This window comes from Rhinopithecus bieti, unplaced genomic scaffold (assembly GCF_001698545.2).
Source record: "Rhinopithecus bieti isolate Rb0 unplaced genomic scaffold, ASM169854v2 scaffold_12689, whole genome shotgun sequence".
Taxonomy (NCBI): Eukaryota; Metazoa; Chordata; class Mammalia; order Primates; family Cercopithecidae; genus Rhinopithecus; species Rhinopithecus bieti.
This window is the reverse complement of record NW_016807758.1, coordinates 505,725-526,236: the sequence shown is the minus strand read 5'-3', so window position 1 is coordinate 526,236 and position 20,512 is coordinate 505,725. Positions and strand designations below refer to the sequence as shown.

Here is a 20,512-nt window from a genome sequence, read left to right as displayed (position 1 = left end):
AGATATATTTTTAAATGAGAACTTAGATGATCTAGACATTACGAATTTACTTAGATGATCTAGACATTACGAATTTATAATAATCTTTTGAAATTCTACCAATATCACCTCCATATTCAAAACAATGGAACTATAACAGAACAAATAATAAATATCACACAACCTTTTGTTAAATGTAAAGTGCATTTTTACCAAAGTGTTTCAACATCTGAGACTTTGAATTTCTATTAAGTGGTTCTGATAAATACATGACAATATGTCTACTAATAACGGATGTTCCGAAACAGCAATTTGCAACGTATTTTCAACAGAAACAACTTAACCTGAAATAAGAACTGTATATATTTACTGCTTGACTGAGAAATAGTTATATTCCTTTTCCATGGAATGTGTCTTCCACCAAGAGATTTTAACCAAGGTTTTCCCAAACTGCAGTAAAAGAAATCTTTTATGCTTTCAAATACGGTGCTTTTTTATTTAAAACAGTGTAAACATAACAACTCAACACCACCAATAATTGAAAAAAGACTGGGTATGTGAACACTAATTTCCTCATATGTCCCATGAAAGTGAGGGTAAATAAACAGACAAATCTTCAGGAGAGGTTTCAGTTCACCTTAGCAGTGGTAAAAATATTGCTTTATTCCAAATGAACATACAACACAATTTACTGTTCTTTTGGGGGGCTTCTTGTGAACTGAATAGTCTGGGTTTTATTATTTCAACAATTTATTCTTCCCATACTAACCACAGAAGCCAAAGCCTTGGTCCACATGTAGTAGACTTGCTATAAAATAAATAGCAATGAGGATGATGAGAAAGCAAATGATAACTGTCAATTTGTTAATTGTCTTGTGTTAATAATTTAAGTAGGCATGATTCAAAATAAACACACACCCTCAATTAACTCACCTTATGATACTGATATCATTAATGAGCCAATAGTTGATCCTCTCAAAAGTATTCACATCAGAAAATGGTCTAGACAGTGTCAAGAGTTTTATACGACCCCACCATGCAAGTGACCTTGATTTAAGAACTAACTGAACTTTATACTTAATGGAAAAATTTAAAGTGAACAGATCTAAGAGGGAAATACTTTTTCTGAATATTAGATTCCCTGATGTTTCAGAACAAATTTTAGCAAGCGTAATACGCGCACACATGCACACACATACGCACAATGAACACATGTGCTTACAGCACATGTGTCCGCGTGAGCAAGTCCACACACACACACGCTCGCACACACATGTGCACACAGGCACACAAAAACTGAGAAACGCTCCTCCAGAGCCTCTAAACAATCTCAAGGAAAAACATTTCTATTAGAATGATTTTAGTGACACGACATAGTGACTTGTTTGTCTCTTTTTCTGTAATAATTTCATACCTCCAGCTGAGATCTGTGCATTCAAATCTCAGAGGAAGGTGGCACACAAGAGTAGTTAAGATTGCCTCCGGTTTCTCCTTCTATCTCCTGTCCTCCTTCCCATTGCAGAGTCTTTTGTGGCATTCTCCAAAAATCAAATAGAAAACACTACATTTCTCGACATGACATAATCTGTGATGAGGCTATTGGGTGAATAGAAATTTAGGGCTTGGGACTGGCAAGCCAAATGGCAAGGGCCACCTGCTCACTGGCGCATCCACCTGCAGGATGCAGCTCTCCTCTTTTGCAACCAGTGTGTTTTAATGAGACACTGGCACTTGTGGGGCCAAGGGTCTGAATTGCCCACATCTTCTAAGAGCCTAAGAGGACAGTGTTGGGACTAACTGAAATTGGATTCAGAATTCTACCCCAAAGCTTTAATGGTAAGCTTTATCCCTCCTGAAACATTTCTTTCCCTTAAAAAAATATTTGTTAAAAAACACTATGATATGAGGGCGATAGACTATTTGGTTTCTTCTAAGTAGATGCTCTTAAATTAATGCATATAAATAATTTGTATTTGATTTCCTCTCTTTCGTGTTGAGCAAAGCATAGAATGCACAGATTCCTACATTTCCAGTCACTTGGTCAATGCAGAGTCTCTTTGTATTTCATTTCTTAAGACAAATTGTGCCTCTCGTTCTGATTTGGCCGTGGGACTCAGGGGGAGAAAGGCTGTGTTTTCGCTTGCACTGTCCTCGGTTTCTACGCTGGCCAGTTCGTAGTCTTCTGACCGTCTGGCATCAGTCAGAATTCGGATCTGCTCCTGGACAGTTTCTAGCAATATTTTCACTTCTTGTTGTTCTGCTATAAGACAATCGCTGACTGGAATACTCACATTGACAACGTCAGCTGAATAGGAGTTTTTGCACCATTTGATGCTTTTGACTTCAGAAATCCCTGGCATTTGCAGGCAGGTTTCCTCTAAACCCACTGAAGGGATGATGGGCACAGAACTGGCCCTTGTGGATGAATAGCCCACCAGGTCCTTTTGCTCCAAGCTATTAAAATAGGGGTTTGTCTCTCTTGAAGGCAGTTGCATATTTATTGATGTATTTCGTTGAGTTTTTAAACCATTGGATGAATACCTGAAAAAGAAACACAGTGTTACTCCTTCTGCCTTCTGCTGGGCTTTGTTAGAGCAATACTCAATCCACAAAGCACTTTTCACATGCACCATCTCACTGAATTCTCACAGCAACCCCATGAGACGGATAATAGATTCCCAGTTAAACAGAGAAGTAAACTGAAGCTCAGATAGGTGAAGTGACTTGCCCAAGGTCACACAGAAAATAAGTGACAGACTGAGACTCAAACCCAGATCTTCTTACTTTAAGTCCAGGGGTCTTTCAACACACCACAGCTGTATAGGCAGGTGGGATATAGTCTTCCTGACCTCTATCCTAGAATACAAAGTAAATGGGGATTGAGCAGGTAAGTGTGGCCTTTCCATTGTGACAAACAGGACACCCATAATGGCATTAGTCCACTCCATCAACTCGACCACCCTCTCAGCCCTGGGTTAGTCCAGTAGACTTGTTGTGGCCACCCTAGTTGAAGCCAATCAAGAAGCCCAATATTAAGCATCCAGGTACTACAATCACAAGCTTTTCTGCTTCACACTGATTTTAGGGGATCCAAATCCAATTTCCACTGGCACTGTGCTCTATAGGAACCACATCACTGCCAGATTGCCAAGCCAGCAGATGGGAATGGGAGGATAACGATTCCTCTACCTGCCTGGGGCTGAATATGAAGTGGGTTCCATAGGGCTTCTACGCATCTAGCATCTTTCCTTACAACCAAGTAACCAAGAAACCAAGTAAGGTAGTTCTTTGGTCCATGGCAAGGACTTGTCAAGAATGCCAATATGCCATTGCAAGTCATTTGAATATAGCAGAATCTTCTAACTTCCCTTCTTGCCTGTTCAGGGCTAGTAAATCTTTCTCCTCTGTGCTGTTCAGTGACAGAAAATGGGACAGGTATATAGCAGATTTATAGAAATGGGGTTTTGGAACTTGAACAGTAGTGTTTTATTCTATTTCTTAGTTATTTGTCCCTAATTTAAATGTTAAACATTCAAATTTTGACACAATTTAAACATATCAACCTTCCATACAATAAATCTCATTTCCTTGACTTCCATTATTATGTAAATGAAAATCATGTCTATATATGTAGATAATAATTGCAATGCAGTGTGTTGCATACTAAATACAAATCTTTATTGTAAGGACATGATTGGGAGCAAATTAGAGGTCTTTCCACCAGACAGTGAACACAGACAGGGAAGAGATTTAGGCCTCTGTAGTCCCATCCTCTCTTACTGTGCCTAATACAGAGTTGATAATCAATACACTTTAACTGAGTGAACACATGAATACGTAAACAAGTCTTCAAGGTAAACTCTCCCTTTATATCCTACTTAATGTGTGTTTTCAAACTTAATAACAACAGCTAATATCTGTACAGTGCTTGTAAAAATCACTTTCACCTCCAATTAACTTGTTTTATTTTTTAAAAACTTTGTAGTTTATTTATTATTATATTTAATGGATGAGCAAAATAGACTAAGATGATTTTCCCAAAATTATATCTTCAGTAAGAGTCACACAGAGAATTTAAACCCAAGTTGTCTTATTCTAATTATTATTGTCAATGTTAGAGGTTGTTAATGAATGAATATATCCTAAGGTGAACCAGAATACCTTTTTGGGGATATGTAATCTTTATTCATACAAACTGCACAGTTACATATTTGGAAATTCTTGGGGAATATTACTCCATTCTCATTAGTGTTATATAACTAAAAATACGAGCCTAAAGCTTCAAATCAATAAATCACTTTCAACAAGAAGTAAGGAAACAAATTTCAGGCTTTTGTTTTGCTCTCAGCACCATCCTGTTAGCATGATTTGTATGTATGAAAATATAGAAAGTCTGCCTGTGAGGTTCACCAGTGAAACAGGGACAAGAAATGTAGCCAGGATAGCATTTCACATAAATATCATCAGGGTATACCAGTAGGTAGAATCTGGTAAGTTGATACGCGATGGTGATAGGTAAAAATTCTTACAGTTGGATCTAAACAGTTGGATAAAGATGCAAATATCTTAGAGAATGTTTTTAAATTGTAAATTCAACAAGTCAACTAGGTGGCATGACTAAGACATAATCAAAGGCAATTCACGCCAAACTTTGAGCATTCTTCTCATTTGCCAGAGGTCCGACTAAAGGATTTAGATGAGAAAGAGGAATTGCAGTGGACTATTATGTGTCATTTCCCAAGTCAGGCTTTGAACACATGCCTGGCAACAACCAAAATTTAAAATGTTACCATGACATGAAGATGAGCTGTAAACAATGAGAACTTCCCTAACTGTGATTTTGTTTTGAATTAGACATGATTTCAAGTTCCAAAATTACTATATACTCTGGAATCTCAGGTAAATGGCAGCCTCACTTTAATTTTGCCATCAATTAAAACAATCAGGTAGTAACACTAACTTGATTGCTCAGAGGGAAGGGGAATTTTTCTGAGGACTAATTGAAATAATGTCTCTGCCCTGTTCTACTAGAGACACAGTGGCAAGCCTCACGCCCCCACAGAGATGCTATGAGTGTCCCAGCACTGGTATTCCAGCAGAAGTTTAAGTGAGAGCTAAATTTCTAGATGTAATTTCTGAGGCAGAGGATTCAAAGTTCTGTATCCCTTGAGGGCCAATGATGCTTCCACAAGTTCCGTCCATGAGCTTGTCATTTCGTTTTGGGCCAGTCTTCCTCTCATCCTCAACAAAGAAAATACAAATGCATCTTGTCTGTAACTATGTGAGTCGAAGCATTCTTTTAAAGAAGAAAGATTCCAAGTATTAGTCACTTGATTTGGTTCCCAGTCATTCATGAGTCATGCTAAGGAATTTGTGTTTCTCTAGGAGACTCCAAACCCTCTCAGTTCCTAGGGCACATGGCAATGAATGAACAGACTATTTTGAAGGAATCCACACTTTCCTCTGAAGTCATAAAATTAGATACTCCATTTACAAGTCATCAGCCATAAATGTGGTTTTCTTCACATTTCTTGTTGATTTAGTGGTTTATTTAGTCAGAAAAGCCAGTATTCAATCGCAGCTCTTTTACATGGGACTGTGTATGTCACGTTGGGCTAGCCATTTAAACTCTGATATCCTTAGTGTGCTTATCCATAATATTTCTAAAGAATAACTGAAGAGAAGTATATAAAGTTGCTAGCTAGGTGTGGTAGGTATTCAGTATATTTTGAATTTTATCTACTTCTAAGATGTGAATCTAACATTTGTGATTCCATCTCTTTTTGTCTGGCATATGAATATATTAGCTTGATTTTCCTGACATGATACAGTTTAAACTCTCTGAGCCATTACCATGGCTGTCATTGACCAGGGCTCCAGTCATGACAAAGTTTCCTCAAGAATCTCCTCTTCACCTCACTCCTTCCCCAGGCCACAATAAGATAGACGTTACGTTCAAGCTGGGTGGAAGTTCTTGCCAAGGAAAGAAGCCACATACGTTGGGAGCCTAACTGTCATAGACAGCGCCCACTTGCTTGGTAAACAAGCAGCAGATAGCTGATGGCTCTTGCAAATTCATTTCCCCCTCTTCCAGGCTGGGGCCAAATTTAAAGAGGGCCTTTAGCTGTGAAATTCTATTGCCAATCCCATTTGCAGTTCAGAGAGACAGTCAGCCCCCTGGGAGTGGAAAATAGCTGTTTATAAGAACTGAGAATGAGATTGCTCCCTGAGATTCATTGTGCTGGGCATACAGTGACTTACGCTTAGAGTCACCATTTATCAACATCTGGTAGATATCACACATGGGAAAATACCTGTGGCCAAGCAGCTGGAGAGAATATTCCAACCCAATAGTGACTGAACCAAAACAAAACTACCACCACGCAGAAAATAAGTGTGAGTCTCCTAGGAGGTTAAAAAAGCAAAGTATTGCCTCAGCATGTAATGTGATCTCTGAGCCCCTGATGATATGTGCATGGTTCAAGCTTGAGCCTGGCATAGGCTCCAAGCACCCTTACTCCTTGAACATATGGAATGATGGTCATAACAGTGCCCAATAGAAAAAAAAAAAAAAAAAAGCAGCATGGGCTGGGTTTTTTGTCCACTCACAAAATCTCTGAAGTTGGTTTTCCCTCATTTGTTCTTGTAACATTCATCCCAGGGATTTTATGTATATGTATATAGTCATATTCATTAGCAAGAGGCATCATTAGTCATTTATATAGAAAAGGCACTATGAAACATGATCAATTATAATTATGGGTTAAATGCAAGCCTGCTGTTCCACAGATAAGACCAAGAGAAATGCAAACTGCTTCTTGACTCGCATTATACATTTTGAACCCCTTGGCTGTTATGTTTACTTTGCAACTGTCACCCTAAATCTGTACCAAATGCCTTTTACAGTCCATCTGGAATTGCTTCAAAATTATAAACCTAGCCACCAGCCATTTATTTCCTGTCTTCTAGTTTTCCTAAAGAAATCTGTTGCTGAACTTTGTTAGACAAGACACTGCTCCATATATCCCATTCCCATATGAAAAGAAACGTGAGATTCTGTGCTAGACCTACCCCCTGTTTTGGTCTTTAGCCTGATAGAGACAGTCTGGAAAAATCATCCAGGTCAAAGCAGCATAGAAACCTGGCCTGGCTCATTCAGAGAGATAAAAACAGAGCCACGAGAATCTGGCTTGAGTGAGGGAACTGATTTCTGAAATTTCTAGAGTAAACTCTGATTGCATTGCTCTTGAAATTATTGAAAAAATTATAACAATTACTGTAATGATGAATACCAGTACCATTTCTCTGCTTACTATGTGTCTACTACAAAGTCTTTACACACATGATTGTTTTAAATCTGCCCAACAATCTTCAGGGCGTTGATATTATTTTGCTCAATTATTTGTATTTTTCTTTTCTTTTTTGAGATACGGTCTCTCTGTCACCTAGGCTGGAGTCCAGTAGCACCATCTGCACTCACTATAGCCTCCATCTCTGAGGCTCAAGGGCTCAAGGGATCCTCCCACCTCAGCCTCCCAAGCAGCTGGGACCACAGGCACACACTACCATGCCCAGCTAATTTTTTGTATTTTTGGTAAAGACGGTGTTTGCCATGTTGCCCAGGCTGGTCTCAAACTCCTGAGCTCAAGTGATCTGCATACCTCAGCCTCCCAAAGTGCTGGGACTATGGGTATGAGCCACAGTGTCTGGTCTATTTTTCTCAATTTATAAATAAGAGCATCTAAGACCACATCATAAAATATTCTCAAAGTCACACTAGTAGTGAGGAGCAGAGATGGGATTTGAAGTCCAGTCAGTTTAAGTGAGGATCACATGTTTAGTTGGGCAGTTTATGCCAACTACGTGAATAATGGCTAACATTCATCCTGTACTCAGCTCACCATGCTTTGATGGTGGTGACGCCTCTATGGATCTGTGTCCACCAGAGGAAGGGATATCTTTTGCACTGTAAAGAGTAGCAGCGATGGTGTCCAAAGCCCATCCTTCTACCCCTGTACCATGAATAACTTGCAGATATGAGTTTTAGTAAGTTGTGCTTTGACTTTACACTCTCAAGATTGACCCAGATTCTACACTCAAGCTCAGGGAAGCAGATACTGTATATATGCCATGAGTTATTGTTTAGTGTATTGTTCACAATACTTATCAGAGAATTAAGTCCTTTTTCTAATCTGCAGATGAAGGAACACTGTAATCCTCCTTTGATTTTTTAAATCAAAGAGAAATTTCCAGTTGTATTAGCAAATGATCTAATAACATATTGCCTAGATATCTACACTTACTTTCTTCCTAGTTATATTTCTTTCTAATCTAATGTTTCTCTGATACCTATTTCCATCACACCTATACTTTAAAGCTGGTTCACTTTTTGGAGAACAAAGATGGCAGTAAGCATATATAGCTAGTTAATGAATAAACGAATGAATAAAACCCTAAGGAACATAAAACGTAATTGAAAGCTATGGCATTAAAGACACCTTCCCTAAATTCCACTGCTGTTTTGAGACCTACCCTTGGCAAGGTATCGTATCCTGGTCTGGGATCCTTGATTCTTCGAGTTGCTGATATGCTGGTCCCACAATTCCGCCTAGCCTACTTCGGGGTGACGGGGGTGTCCTTCTGAAGGCATTCCTATGGAGCATGCCACTCCTTTGCCCTGGGCTGCAGCAAGAGGATAAACTCCTGCTGAGGTGGAATGAAAACAGACAAACAAACAAACAGAAGACATCATAGCAATAACCTCACAGGTGGCTGCTCAAACTTTGCAAACACTGAATCTGCACCCCAAGTCCTCAAAGTTCTAGGCCAGGGGCCATCCATGAATATAGTATATGTGGTAGAATGGGATCAGGAATTGCCCAATCCATTTTACCTTTGGAGACACTGAGAAAAAGGGAAGTTCCTGGATTTCTGGCTTTCTAGGTTAGAGCATGACTGATGAAAATCATTGCCACTTTCCAGCCAGGGTAAGAGGCGAACTTAAGGAATTCTCAAGCTCCTCATTCCCATCCATCCTGATTATCCAAGGCATCGTAGGTGTCTCTCTGATAGAAATAAAAATAGTCTTCTTATGAGACACTGACAAAAACTAAACACAGTAAGCCCAGAAGGGATTTACCGGGGAAAAAATTCACTTATTAGCGATAGAATTCACAAATTTTAATTGGCATTTTCTCATTAACATATGTTTAAATTCCCTGTTCACTACCTCAGATTTTAATCAATCTTGACAAACTAAATTATTTTTCTTCTGAGTTTGCTTTTAATAAACATCTGACTATATATTTTATTTGACTCATACATTCAAATGCCTAAATAACTATATGTTTATAGATGCCATCAATGAGCAAATCATGTAAGTGGCTTACACCACAGGCCTTAACAAAGTGAGAATTCTTACATAGATTATGTACAGAAAAGAACTAGACTCTATAAAAATTCATTGCTGATGAGACTTATTACCTGTTCCTTATCCATTCCTATCTCCACCCCACTGAATTAACCCTACTGTAGACTGGTGAGCAGAACTTTGTTCATGTGTAGACATTCCACGAGATGCTAGTTTATGGGGTCACACTGGTTCTGCGGTGCTCAAATAATAAAGGAACTGAGAATTTTGTGCTGCATTCTCATTTAACTCTGTAAATATCAATACAACCATAGAAAGAAATATGAAAACATTCTCAAAATTTCAATAAATTTATGAAGGTTCTAAAGAAACCAGTCTCTCAAAGACATTTTACCCATATCACTGTGTTATTTGGTGTTTTGTCACTTTTCTTCCATCAATATTACTGTTAATTCTACTTAGTCAATACAAAACAGGACTTTGCAAATATTATTTAAGATCAGAGTTTGAAAATCTGATATTTGAGTGTTAATAGGCACTTTCTTGGTTGTGGCAAGGTGACTGATCAATCTTTATATTCCTCAAGCCAACATGAACTTCCTAAATTTGTGCAAGCAGAAGATCATCCCTTATTACACCTTTATTATTATTATTATTATTTTTTGAGACAGAGTCACCCAGGCTGAAGTACAGTGGCACAATCTCGGCTCACTGCAACCTCCACCTCTTGGGTTCCCATGATTCTCCTGCTCCAGCCTCCCAAGTAGCTGGGACTACAGGTGCTCCCCACCATGGCAGGCTCATTTTTGTATTTTTAGTAAAGACGAGGTTTCACCATGTTGGCCAGGCTGGTCTCAAACTCCTGACCTCAGGTCATCCACCTCTTAGGCCTCCCAAAGTGCTGGGATTACAGGTGTTAGCCACTGTCCCTAGCCCCTATACCTTCATTCTTTATCATGATACATCTGGTATGGTGTGTCCCTAAATGCCTAACAGGGGATGTCTAGTTAGCGCACTAAGCCCACAAGTTGGAGAAGCTCTCTAGCAGCTAATTTGCTTCCTTGCCTTCCTACTTTCATCTACCATCCAATGGCAATGATGGGGTCTGCAGGGCATGAAGTCTTAGATGCTAGAGTTAGCTGCAACTGAGTATAAGTCTTGGGTCTGCAGGTAACTAGTTGCTAGAAGCATGATGCTGATGGAGGTACTTGTACCAGTCAGAGTCCCGGAGAGACATAGATGGCAGTTTAACTTGGTTTATTGTTAGAGATTTTGCTATATACAAAAGTGTGATCAGTGTTTGAGGGGGAAAAAAGCAATAAAGGAGGCTGCTGTGCCTCAGGACTACTATGAGAAGCTATTATTATACCTCTGACTTAAGGAACAAGGAGAGGGAGCAGTTCTCAGAATGGAGAGAGAAAGTGAGTTGTAAGGAGGGGGCCGCATTGCAGGCTCCATGGCCCCAGAAAAGGGACATACTGAAGGCAACCAAGCAGGGAGGAAGGTGACACAAGGGCCATGACCTCACTCTCCTCCCTGCCATCTATCTCATGCCTGTGCCTCACACTGAACCCACAGAAACCAGAGGACAAGGGAGCCTGCAGCCGTCTTGGTGTACAGGGCAAGGCAGAAAACAGAAAAGGTAGAAACTTGTTGCCAGTGTGAGAAGGGAGTGGCAAAAGGAAGATATCAGCATTCTACTTAAGAATTTTCCTAGGTTCGCTATAGGATGTGGAGGTTTAAAGACAGGAAGTATGCAAAGCATGGAGCATGGAGCCTGGCACACAGTAGGTGCTCCGCACGATGAGTTCCTCTAGCTCCATTGCCACACCTGGCAATTCAAAGGGTCTTCTCTGTCACTGAAAACCCTGGAATTATTTCAATGCAAAAAAACCTACATACGTGCTTTTTATAAGTGACATGGCGAGGCACAGTGGCTCACACTTGTAATCCCAGCACTTTGGGAGGCTGAGGCTGGTGGATCACCTGAGGTCAGGACTTCAAGACCAGTCTGGCCAACATAGTGAAACCCCATCTCTACTAAAAATACAAAAATTAGCCAGGTGTGGTAGCACGTGCCTGTAGTCCCAGCTACTTGGGAGGCTGAGACAAGAGAATCCCTTGAACTCAGGAGCCGGAGGTTGTAGTGAGCTGAGATCACACCACTGCACTCCAGCCTGGGCGACAGAGCGAGACTCTATCTCCAAAAAAATAAAATAATAAAAAAAGATAAGTGACTTATATTGCCAAAATATACTGCAATAAATATGACATGCCGTAATAGATTTATTTTCTAAACAGATGGTTTTTTTGAACTAAACATTAGAAATAATGGCTTTGAATTAATAGCTTTGTTTTGTACATGAGTTATCCAAATGAGTCATATTTGCAGTGCACAAAAGAAATTAATTATTCATAGCTCACTAAACTGTCACAACAGCAAAGTCTATCAGTATGAACTAGTGACCTGTCTTAAAAGAGTTTTATGCCTATTGATCAATCAGCTATTCAGGCCTTCTAACTCAGTGGCATTCAGGAAGTTATGGAGTAGTTTCCAGGATATATAAATCAGTGCCTGGGTTATCAATCATGAAAACGTTTAAGTCTATTGCATGTTTTACAAAACAAAAGCTGTGATATATTAAACTATAATTTACAAAGTTCTAAAAGCATTTTGTGAGTCAACCCTTGTCCGTCTGTCAGGACACAATGTATGCTAACAGATACTGCAATGTCATTGATCCAAACAAAAAGGAAGGTCTCTTAAAGATATCCTTATTTAATGTGTGAGTGACTTCTAGACACCATAGCAGAAGCCAAATTTAGGAGGGAGCATAAAAAAAAAGTACATGAGAACTGGGCATAGGAATATTGCAGCTCAAACATATGAAAAGTTGATGTTTTAAAACATATATATCAATTTTAAAACATTTATGACAGAATATAGTTAATATAATACTAGAATGATATTATACTGAATTACTTGACTAGGTGAAATACTACTTTAACGTGTTATAATCAGGAGGAGAAAATACCATTTGGGTAACAGTATCAGTCTTCTGAAAGACTGGTAATATTGGACTTATTTCCCTAATTAAGACAACTTTCATTAGGTCCAGTGAAATGAAATGCTCTTCTCACAGGAAAATACTCTGTAAATGCAACATTGATATAAATGAAAACTTGCAGTAAGAATAGCTAAAGCAATTATCCAAGAGCCAAACATATTTCAATCCTGAATTGAACATAGATTCATACCATATTTTTTAAAATGGCAAACTCTCAGTGTTTTAATCTCCTCATGTAGAATGAGAATAAAAATTGCCATCAAGTGCTGAGGATTAGTGTCGAGAGTGACGAAAAATCTCAAAGTAAATGTGGCCAGAAACAATAAAATCCATTTCATGTAACTCATTAAAAGGTGAAGAAGAAAGTAGTTTTCTTCTATCATGTATGTTTCCGGCTTGGTGTTGGGCAAACTATTGCCTAGTATGTGACAACAAAGGGGCAACAACATTCAACTTTCATTGCTGGGAACAGCTGTTATTTACTTTTTCATTGTTAAAATGTTGAATTTTTCATAATGTTTTCAAATTGTAAAATACTGTATATCTCACTAAGAAAAGGAAGTTTCAATCTTTGGACAACTTCCATAAAGACTGGGGATGTATATCTGAACACAATCTAGCATTTGTCCCAAACTTCATCATTTGGTTTAGAACAAACACCTTTAATATTTGGAGTTTCAGAATGCTGATGTATAAAACAGAAAAGCGGAGACTAGAAGATGCTGAAGGACAAAGTTAGCTTTAGAATGCTATGAAATGTGTCAAATAACTACGTTTTCGGCGTTTTCTCCAAAGCAGCCAATTTCTGGGGAGCTTGTAAGAAACTGCCACCCCATTTATAATAGAAGATTTTATAGACCAGAAAAGATTCACTCAGGCTTGCTTCCCGTGGAAAATTTTATTTTGTAAAAACCGTGTTGGAAAACCTGAAGTCTGTCACATTAGGCTGCATAGGGAAGAATTACTCATTAACTGTATCATCTAGAAAAGGCAGGCCAGGTAACGTACTTTTAAGAATAGTTTTTCAGAATGCAATTTTTTTTTTTTTTTTTTTTTTTTTTTTTTTTTTACTGGTCTGTAGCTTTGATGGGTGTTATTTATAGTTCCATCAAGTTTCTTACAGGGGCAATGTTGTCTGCTGTGGAAACCGGTATCTTTGGTTTACCTGATGTGAGGTGTTTGAGCATCTGCTCCACAGAGAACTACAGGAGAAGCAAGAACAGTTGTCTCTCCTAAGTCATGCTGCCAGTCCTTGGCATGTGCCACCCAGCATACACACAGTGTGAGTGTGCCCACTCCCACCATGATGAGCTACTTGTACCTGTGGTGTTTGACAGACTGGCTTCCTCTGTCAGGAGAAGGGACTTCAGGGAATGACTGGGGGCCGACAAAACTTGACTCCATCATTTTCTCCAATGCAGTCACAGGATGCCTTTCCACCTTTGAATACTGTGGGAAATCACACGTACAGAGTTGAGATGAAGGATAAGTTATGGAAAGAGGGCCTAGCACACCAGAGCTAGGAATTGAGAAGTTACTGGAATGCCAATTCCTCCTGGTCACCTGATTAGAGGAGCAGGAGATGAGACATAATTTGTGTCCTATTTCCAACACATTGAGTATTCACCTCCCCTGCCCCAACCATCTCTGTGCCTAGACAGGATCCATTGAAGAGGGTTCTTCATGTCAGAATCCCAAGCCTACTCTCTCATTTTTATTAATGTACACCCATGGCACACTGTGACTGACAGCCGAAAGGCACTTACACGTATGGTTTAGTTGATGTACATCTTACCAAAAAAATTGAATTAGTAGCTGGGTTACTACAGTAAGGATTCAATAAACACTTATTAAATTTCCTAACATTCTGAGAATGATGAAAGACATTGGTTCAGAATATCTGGCCGCCACGCTCCACTGTTTTTCTCTTTCAGCTTGTTACCAGGTAATTACCATGTTTAACAAGAGAAATTTGGAGCATTTCACTCCTTATAGTTCGGAACTCTTGGTTTCTCCTTTGGCTATAATAACTCGTAAGGTGTAGAAGCCTAAAGAAGGCTTACATAGATGACAACTTCAGAAAAATTTTACCCCAAAAGAAATATCACACGGCATCTCAAGAGTCAATAAGTTGTCAACTTTAATACTCCCTGCACACTGGGCGCTGGAACAGGTAGCAAAGTGTAGAAGATTTCTCTTCTAGAAACTCCAGGTGAAGACTTTCTTTAGAAATAGAAGTTTAAGGACGCTCATCAAAATAAAAGAGAGTAGTTTGGAGTCTGGATATTCAGTACCCAATGTGTCAAGTTACAGATTTTAAGTGTTATCCTGAGTAACTATAAAACTCTAACTCAGTATACTTTTTTTTTTTTTTTCATTTCAAAAGCAAAGAAGCCACTATTAGAAGCATTGATGAAAAAAATCAAGTTAATCAACCTTTTTGAATCTCACATCTATATGGTGGGATAATAAAATGTCTCTTACAGGGTTGTTGAAAAAATTCACAAACAATACTTAATGCACTTGATCCAGGTAAAAAGAAGGTAGATACAATAATGAAGATGATACTCTAAGGTGTTTTCTAGCCTTTTAGAAATATTATCTCTGAACTATAAGAAACTACAGATAAATTCCACCCTAAGTCCCATTTCTAATCAGTTGGTAGTGGCTGCTTGTAGTCTTATATTTACATATATTCTAAAGATGACTTATGAAGTAAGAAATGGAGAAAGAAAGAGCTCTAACCAGAAGAAAAGTGAATCCAGGAGGAAGGAGTGGGAGATATTTTATTGTAATTTCTTTCTTAAAATGTCAGCTTTAAAATTAACGCTTGAGAGTAAATTCCAAAGACTTTCAACATGGCTGGAAGATATTGACAAGAAAAGAATATAAAAGACAGAAGAATGAACATTTGAAAACAAAAAAATCCAGGCTGGGATTGTAGAGAATAAAGACAATGTAATATATGCATGCTGATTAATTTTAGACACTGACAAACAAAATATATGTATTTAAGTATTAGAAATTAGCACTAGAATATAAGAATTATATAGAAGACATGAAAAAATTCAAATAATATTAATTCAGCAAAAATTAATAAGGGGGGCTGTAACAAGAGAGCATGGTAAATCGGAAATAAATGGACAGGAATAAGTGTGAAACTATCAGTGAGGATAAAAACTGTGGATGGTTAGATTTAACTATTAAAAGATAGATTCACACACTGATTTTAAACATCTAGTCTTCTATGTTCTGAAATAACTAATTTAAAAACAACAGAGAAAAAACTCGACAGAATGGGTAAGGATATACCCTGCAAAGTATAGAGGGAAAAGCTTTTAACAGTAATAATTTCAAATAAAACATAATTATGTATAAAATGCATTTTAAGAGGAACAAAGATGGATATTTCATATTAATAGAATGAGCAATCCAGCAAGCGATAAATATTCATAAATTTTTATCTACCTAATAACATAGCTTCAATATGAAAGGCTTTGTCAGGCCAGGCACGGTGGCTCATGCCTGTAATCCCAGCATTTTGGGAAGCTGAGGTGGGCAGATCACCTGAGGTCAGGAGTTTGAGACCAACCTGGCAAACATGGTGAAACCCTGTCTCTACCAAAAATACAAAAATTAGCTGGGCATGGTGGCATGCGCCTGTAATCCCAGCTACTCAGGAGGCTGAGGCAGGAGAATAGCTTGAACCTGGGAGATGGAAGTTGCAGTGAGCTGAGATCGTGCCACTGTACTCCAGCCTGGGTAACAGAGTGAAAGTCTGTATCAAAACAACAACAACCAAAAACAAAAACAAGAAAGGCTTTCTCAACTAGTCACAAAAATTATAAACCATCAACACTGTCATAACTTAATTACATATGAATTGTGGCAAGGAATGTAACTATGGATAACAGTAAAGTGTAATTTTAGTTTAATTTATATTTTTAGATTTTGATAAAGAGAAGTGATACAGTTTGGATATTTGTCCCCTTCGAATCTCATGTTGAAATTTGATCCCCAATGTTGGAGATGAGGCCTGGCGGGAGGTGTTTGGGGTGTTTGGGTCATGGGGGTTGATTCCTCATTCCTCCCTGTAGCAATGAGTGAGTTCTCATTCTATAAATTCATGGAAGAACTAGTTATTTGAAAGAGCATGGCACCCTTCCCCGTTTCTCTTTTTTCTCTCTCACCATGTGGCACCTGCTGGCCTTTCTCTTCTGCCATGAGCAGAAGCCTCCTGAAATTCTCACCAGAAGCAGATGCTGGCACCATGCTTCTTGTACAGCCTGCAGAACCGTGAGCCAAATAAACCTCTTTATAAATTACCCAGCCTCCGGTATTGCTTTATAGCAATGCAAACAGATTAACACAAGAAGATATGAATGAACTGTTTGGTTAATGGAAATACATTTAAAAACCTTTATAAAATTATATGGGAGATGTATTCATAACCTTATGGGAGAAAGACATTTGTTACCAGGACAAAACACCTAGAGACCATAAAGAAAAAAATATGTAAAATTTGACTTACTACTAATTTAAATATCTTAAGTAACAAAAGTGATTATTAGTAAATCAAAATATAAGTAACATTGGAATATAAGAATATTCATAAGTTAAAGATGATCCTTAACATATAAAGGCAGAAATCAACTGGAAAGAAATTAAAGGCAACAGATGAACAAGAATTTCACAGAAAAATGAAGACAGGCAACATACATATGGCAAAGAGTGCAACTGCACTCATTACAAAGAGGTGGTAATCAGAATAGAGAAAATTAAGTTAAGTGCAGTGGTGCACAGCTGTAGTCCCAGCTACTTGGGAAGTGGAGGTAGGAGGGTCATTTGAGCCCAGGAGTTAGAGACTGTAGTGTGCTATGTGATTAGCTATTGCACTCCAGGCTGGGCAACATAACAAGACTCTGCCTTTAAAATAAATAGAGAAATTTAAATTTCAAGAACATCTGATAAAGGAAAAGGCCCTGAAAAAGTAGCTGTGGTGCTAACTTGAAGAGCAAATTGACAATATGTTTCAAAATTTTAAATATACTTACTCTTTGATCCAAAATACTACTTTTAAAATTCTATCATGCAAATTTCCACAATTGCAAAAGTTAAAATAATAATTTCCAGGGTATATAAGCAGTACAATTTTCCATAACGAAACGGAAATAAACACAAAAGTAAAAAAAATTAAAAACAATAGAAATGTCCACAAATGAATACTACGCAGCCATTGAAAAGAATAAAAGGAAGGTGCAAAAAAGTACGCATACAAATCCATTTGTGTAAATAAGGAAAATGCAATTAATAGATATAAATAGATTGCATATATATTTATGTTTATATATACAATTAGCCTGGTGTTTACATATATACATATAAAGATTTTTTATGTACATATGCATATATTTTTCTGCGTGCATTTGCACGTGTGTTTCTCATGCAACTACTCAGGAGGCAGATTTTTAAAATTAAAATAAATTATTAATTGTCTAATTAGGTGCTGTGATTGGTAAAAAGTATATCCATGAGTATAAGCTATGGAGACTAGGGAGCATATCAAGGTTTTGCAGCTTTAAGTTCAAAAGCTCCAATTAAATGTTTTCTTTTCAACAACTTCCAAAATGAGCCACATAGTGGCAGTAATGACCATGTCTTGAACCAGAATCTGAATTTTTCACAGTGGACCTATAAAGCCCTGTCAGTCTTTTTTGCAAACTGGAGTAAAATGAAAGAGAACGAAGAGAAGATACAGAGATAATTTGGAAAAGGTGATCGTTTTCAACAACCTTAAATAACAAAGATCCAATGCACAATGGAAATATCTCTATTTGTGCTTCATTATTGATTAATTGTGTATTGCAAAGTATCCATGGAAAAAGTCAGATGAATAGACATGTTTACTAAAGTGCAATGATATCCTGAATATCTGTGTGACTTCTAAGTTCTACAAAAGACATATGAGGGTTTGTTATCCTTTTTTATCTAATTAATTGGTTTACAAGAAAAACTTGGGTGCCTAGAAGGCCCAGCTACAGAAACAAGTGAGATGCTCTGGGCAAATCCATGACAAACTGAAGAAAGTAAGTATGTTCAGCAACTGCAGAGAGCTGTGATACGGTTTGGCTGTGTCCCCACCCAAATCACATCTTGAATTGTAGCTCCCATAACTCCCACGTGTTGTGGGAGGGACCTGGTGGGAGATAATTGAATCATAGGGGCAGCTTCCTCCATACTGTTCTCATGGTAGTGAATAAGTCTCATGAGATCTGACGGTTTTATAAGGGAAACCCATTTCACTTGGTTCTCTCTTCTCTCTTGTCTGCTGCCATGTAAGAGGTGCCTTTTGCCTTCCACCATGATTATGAGGCCTCCCCAGCCATATGAAACTGTGAGTCCTTTAAACTTCTTTTTCTTCATAAATCACGCAGTCTCGGTTATGTCTTTATCAGCAGTGTGAAAACAGACTAATATAGGCTGCCAGGGGACAATATCAGCCAACTATTTCTGGAGCATGCAGACCTTCTAGAGAAACTGCCAAATCATTAAAAAATCAGTAATTCCCTCCGTCTCTCCCTCCCTCCCTCCTTTCTTCCCTTCCTCCCTTCCTTCCTTGTCAAAAAACCTAATTCATCTTTTGTACCATTAGTTCATAGTCTCTGCTTGGGATCTGAGAGATAGAGGGCCTTGTCCCAAATTCTAGATAACACTCATAAATAGAATCAACCTCTTAACCTGTTCTGTTTATTGATAGTGTTCATGATAGATATTTCCTAAATCTGTTGTTTCAAATGTTTGAATTATTGTGATATTAAACAGTTGTTTTTATTTGTATTGTTTTGGTCTATTAATATAAATATGTTTCCAAAATTTATTATTTTAGAACTTTTTTTTTCTCTGACAGCATTTTGTTTTAGTGACTACATTGTACCTGAAATTCAAGTTTAAATTGCTGGTATTCCTATCCAGAGGTTGCTTGAAACGTATGGAAGCATGATAGAAAGTCGAATAATTTGACCAACTTCCAAATGATATTCCATACATTTTGGCTGAAAATGAATTCAGGTAGCTTCTGATTTCAGTTTTGACAAGCTAAGAGTTTGGAAGTCACTATTCCTATCCTAGCAACAGAAAAATAAATGAACAAACTGAAAATCTCTTCTTGCATTCATTGGATAATTGAGGTTGCAGGGCACACTACCACCTTAAATCTGGAGAAACAGATGAATACAGAGAATAATGGCTAAGACCAGCTTTTCTGCAACTGAGTCTGCTGGAAACATAAATTGTTAGGAAGGTTTAAGAAGTAATTTGGACAGGTGGCTGGAATCTGTATGGGCACTAGAATGAGAGTTGGGATCTGTAGTCTTAGGTAGAATGTCCATATTTCCATGAGTTTGGCCTCCAGGAACTACACCAGGTTCTCACAGCAAAGAACCTCAACAGCAACAAAAATCATCTACTGTCTCTGCCAGTGGAAGGGGAAAAGTAACCATTTTGAAATGCACACAGAGCATTCTCAATAACAACTGCCTACTCTTGTAGTAAAAAGATTTTACCAGAGTCTTATCTCACTAGAAAGAAGGGCATTTCCCCAATTCCAGCTCTCTGTAGCCTTTCCGTCTCACACAAAAGAGGAAAAAAAGTGAAGAAACACTTGTGAAGGTCACAAGTGTTTAGCAGACAAAGGCAAAAGTACTGCCCAAATGCACCGCCTAGTCGTTAAAGTTGAACAGTGCAAAGGTATGGTGTAACCATTGTGAGAATGCTGTATGTGTATTCTGTAAGTGAAAAAAGAAGTAAATGAATAATGGACAGTGGGAAGGAGACTTTTCGCTGTTGGAGTAGAAATTTATAAATAAGCAAGGGGAGAAGCGTAGAATTATTGATGTAGTTATGGATTAGAGTTGGGGGTAGACATCAATGTAGACACATGTTCAGCAGAATATATGTTCAGCAGAATATAGACACAGATGCTTACACAGAAAAATTTACAGATATATGTTAGTCTATATACAACCTGTAATATATAAATATATGTTTATATATAAGATATAGAAATATATATTTTAATATATTTTTATATTAAATA

At 38.0% G+C, this 20,512-nt stretch overlaps 1 protein-coding gene across 4 annotated transcripts in view; it reads right to left on the bottom strand.

Annotated features, from left to right (window-relative positions):
• Positions 1-615: 615 nt before the first annotated feature.
• NRG3 (neuregulin 3) overlaps positions 616-20,512 on the bottom strand; it is a 311,679-nt gene continuing 291,782 nt past the window's right edge. For 3 of the 4 annotated variants that reach the window (XM_017883717.1, XM_017883720.1, XM_017883719.1), the window contains 4 exons: positions 13,739-13,866; positions 8,512-8,682; positions 2,764-2,835; positions 616-2,520 (listed from right to left, as the gene is read on the bottom strand). In XM_017883717.1, the coding sequence (XP_017739206.1) occupies positions 2,013-2,520; positions 2,764-2,835; positions 8,512-8,682; positions 13,739-13,866 (879 nt within the window). In that variant the 3' untranslated portion in view covers positions 616-2,012. The remainder of the gene's footprint in view (positions 2,521-2,763; positions 2,836-8,511; positions 8,683-13,738; positions 13,867-20,512) is intronic. The other variant, XM_017883718.1, reaches the window with a different exon arrangement.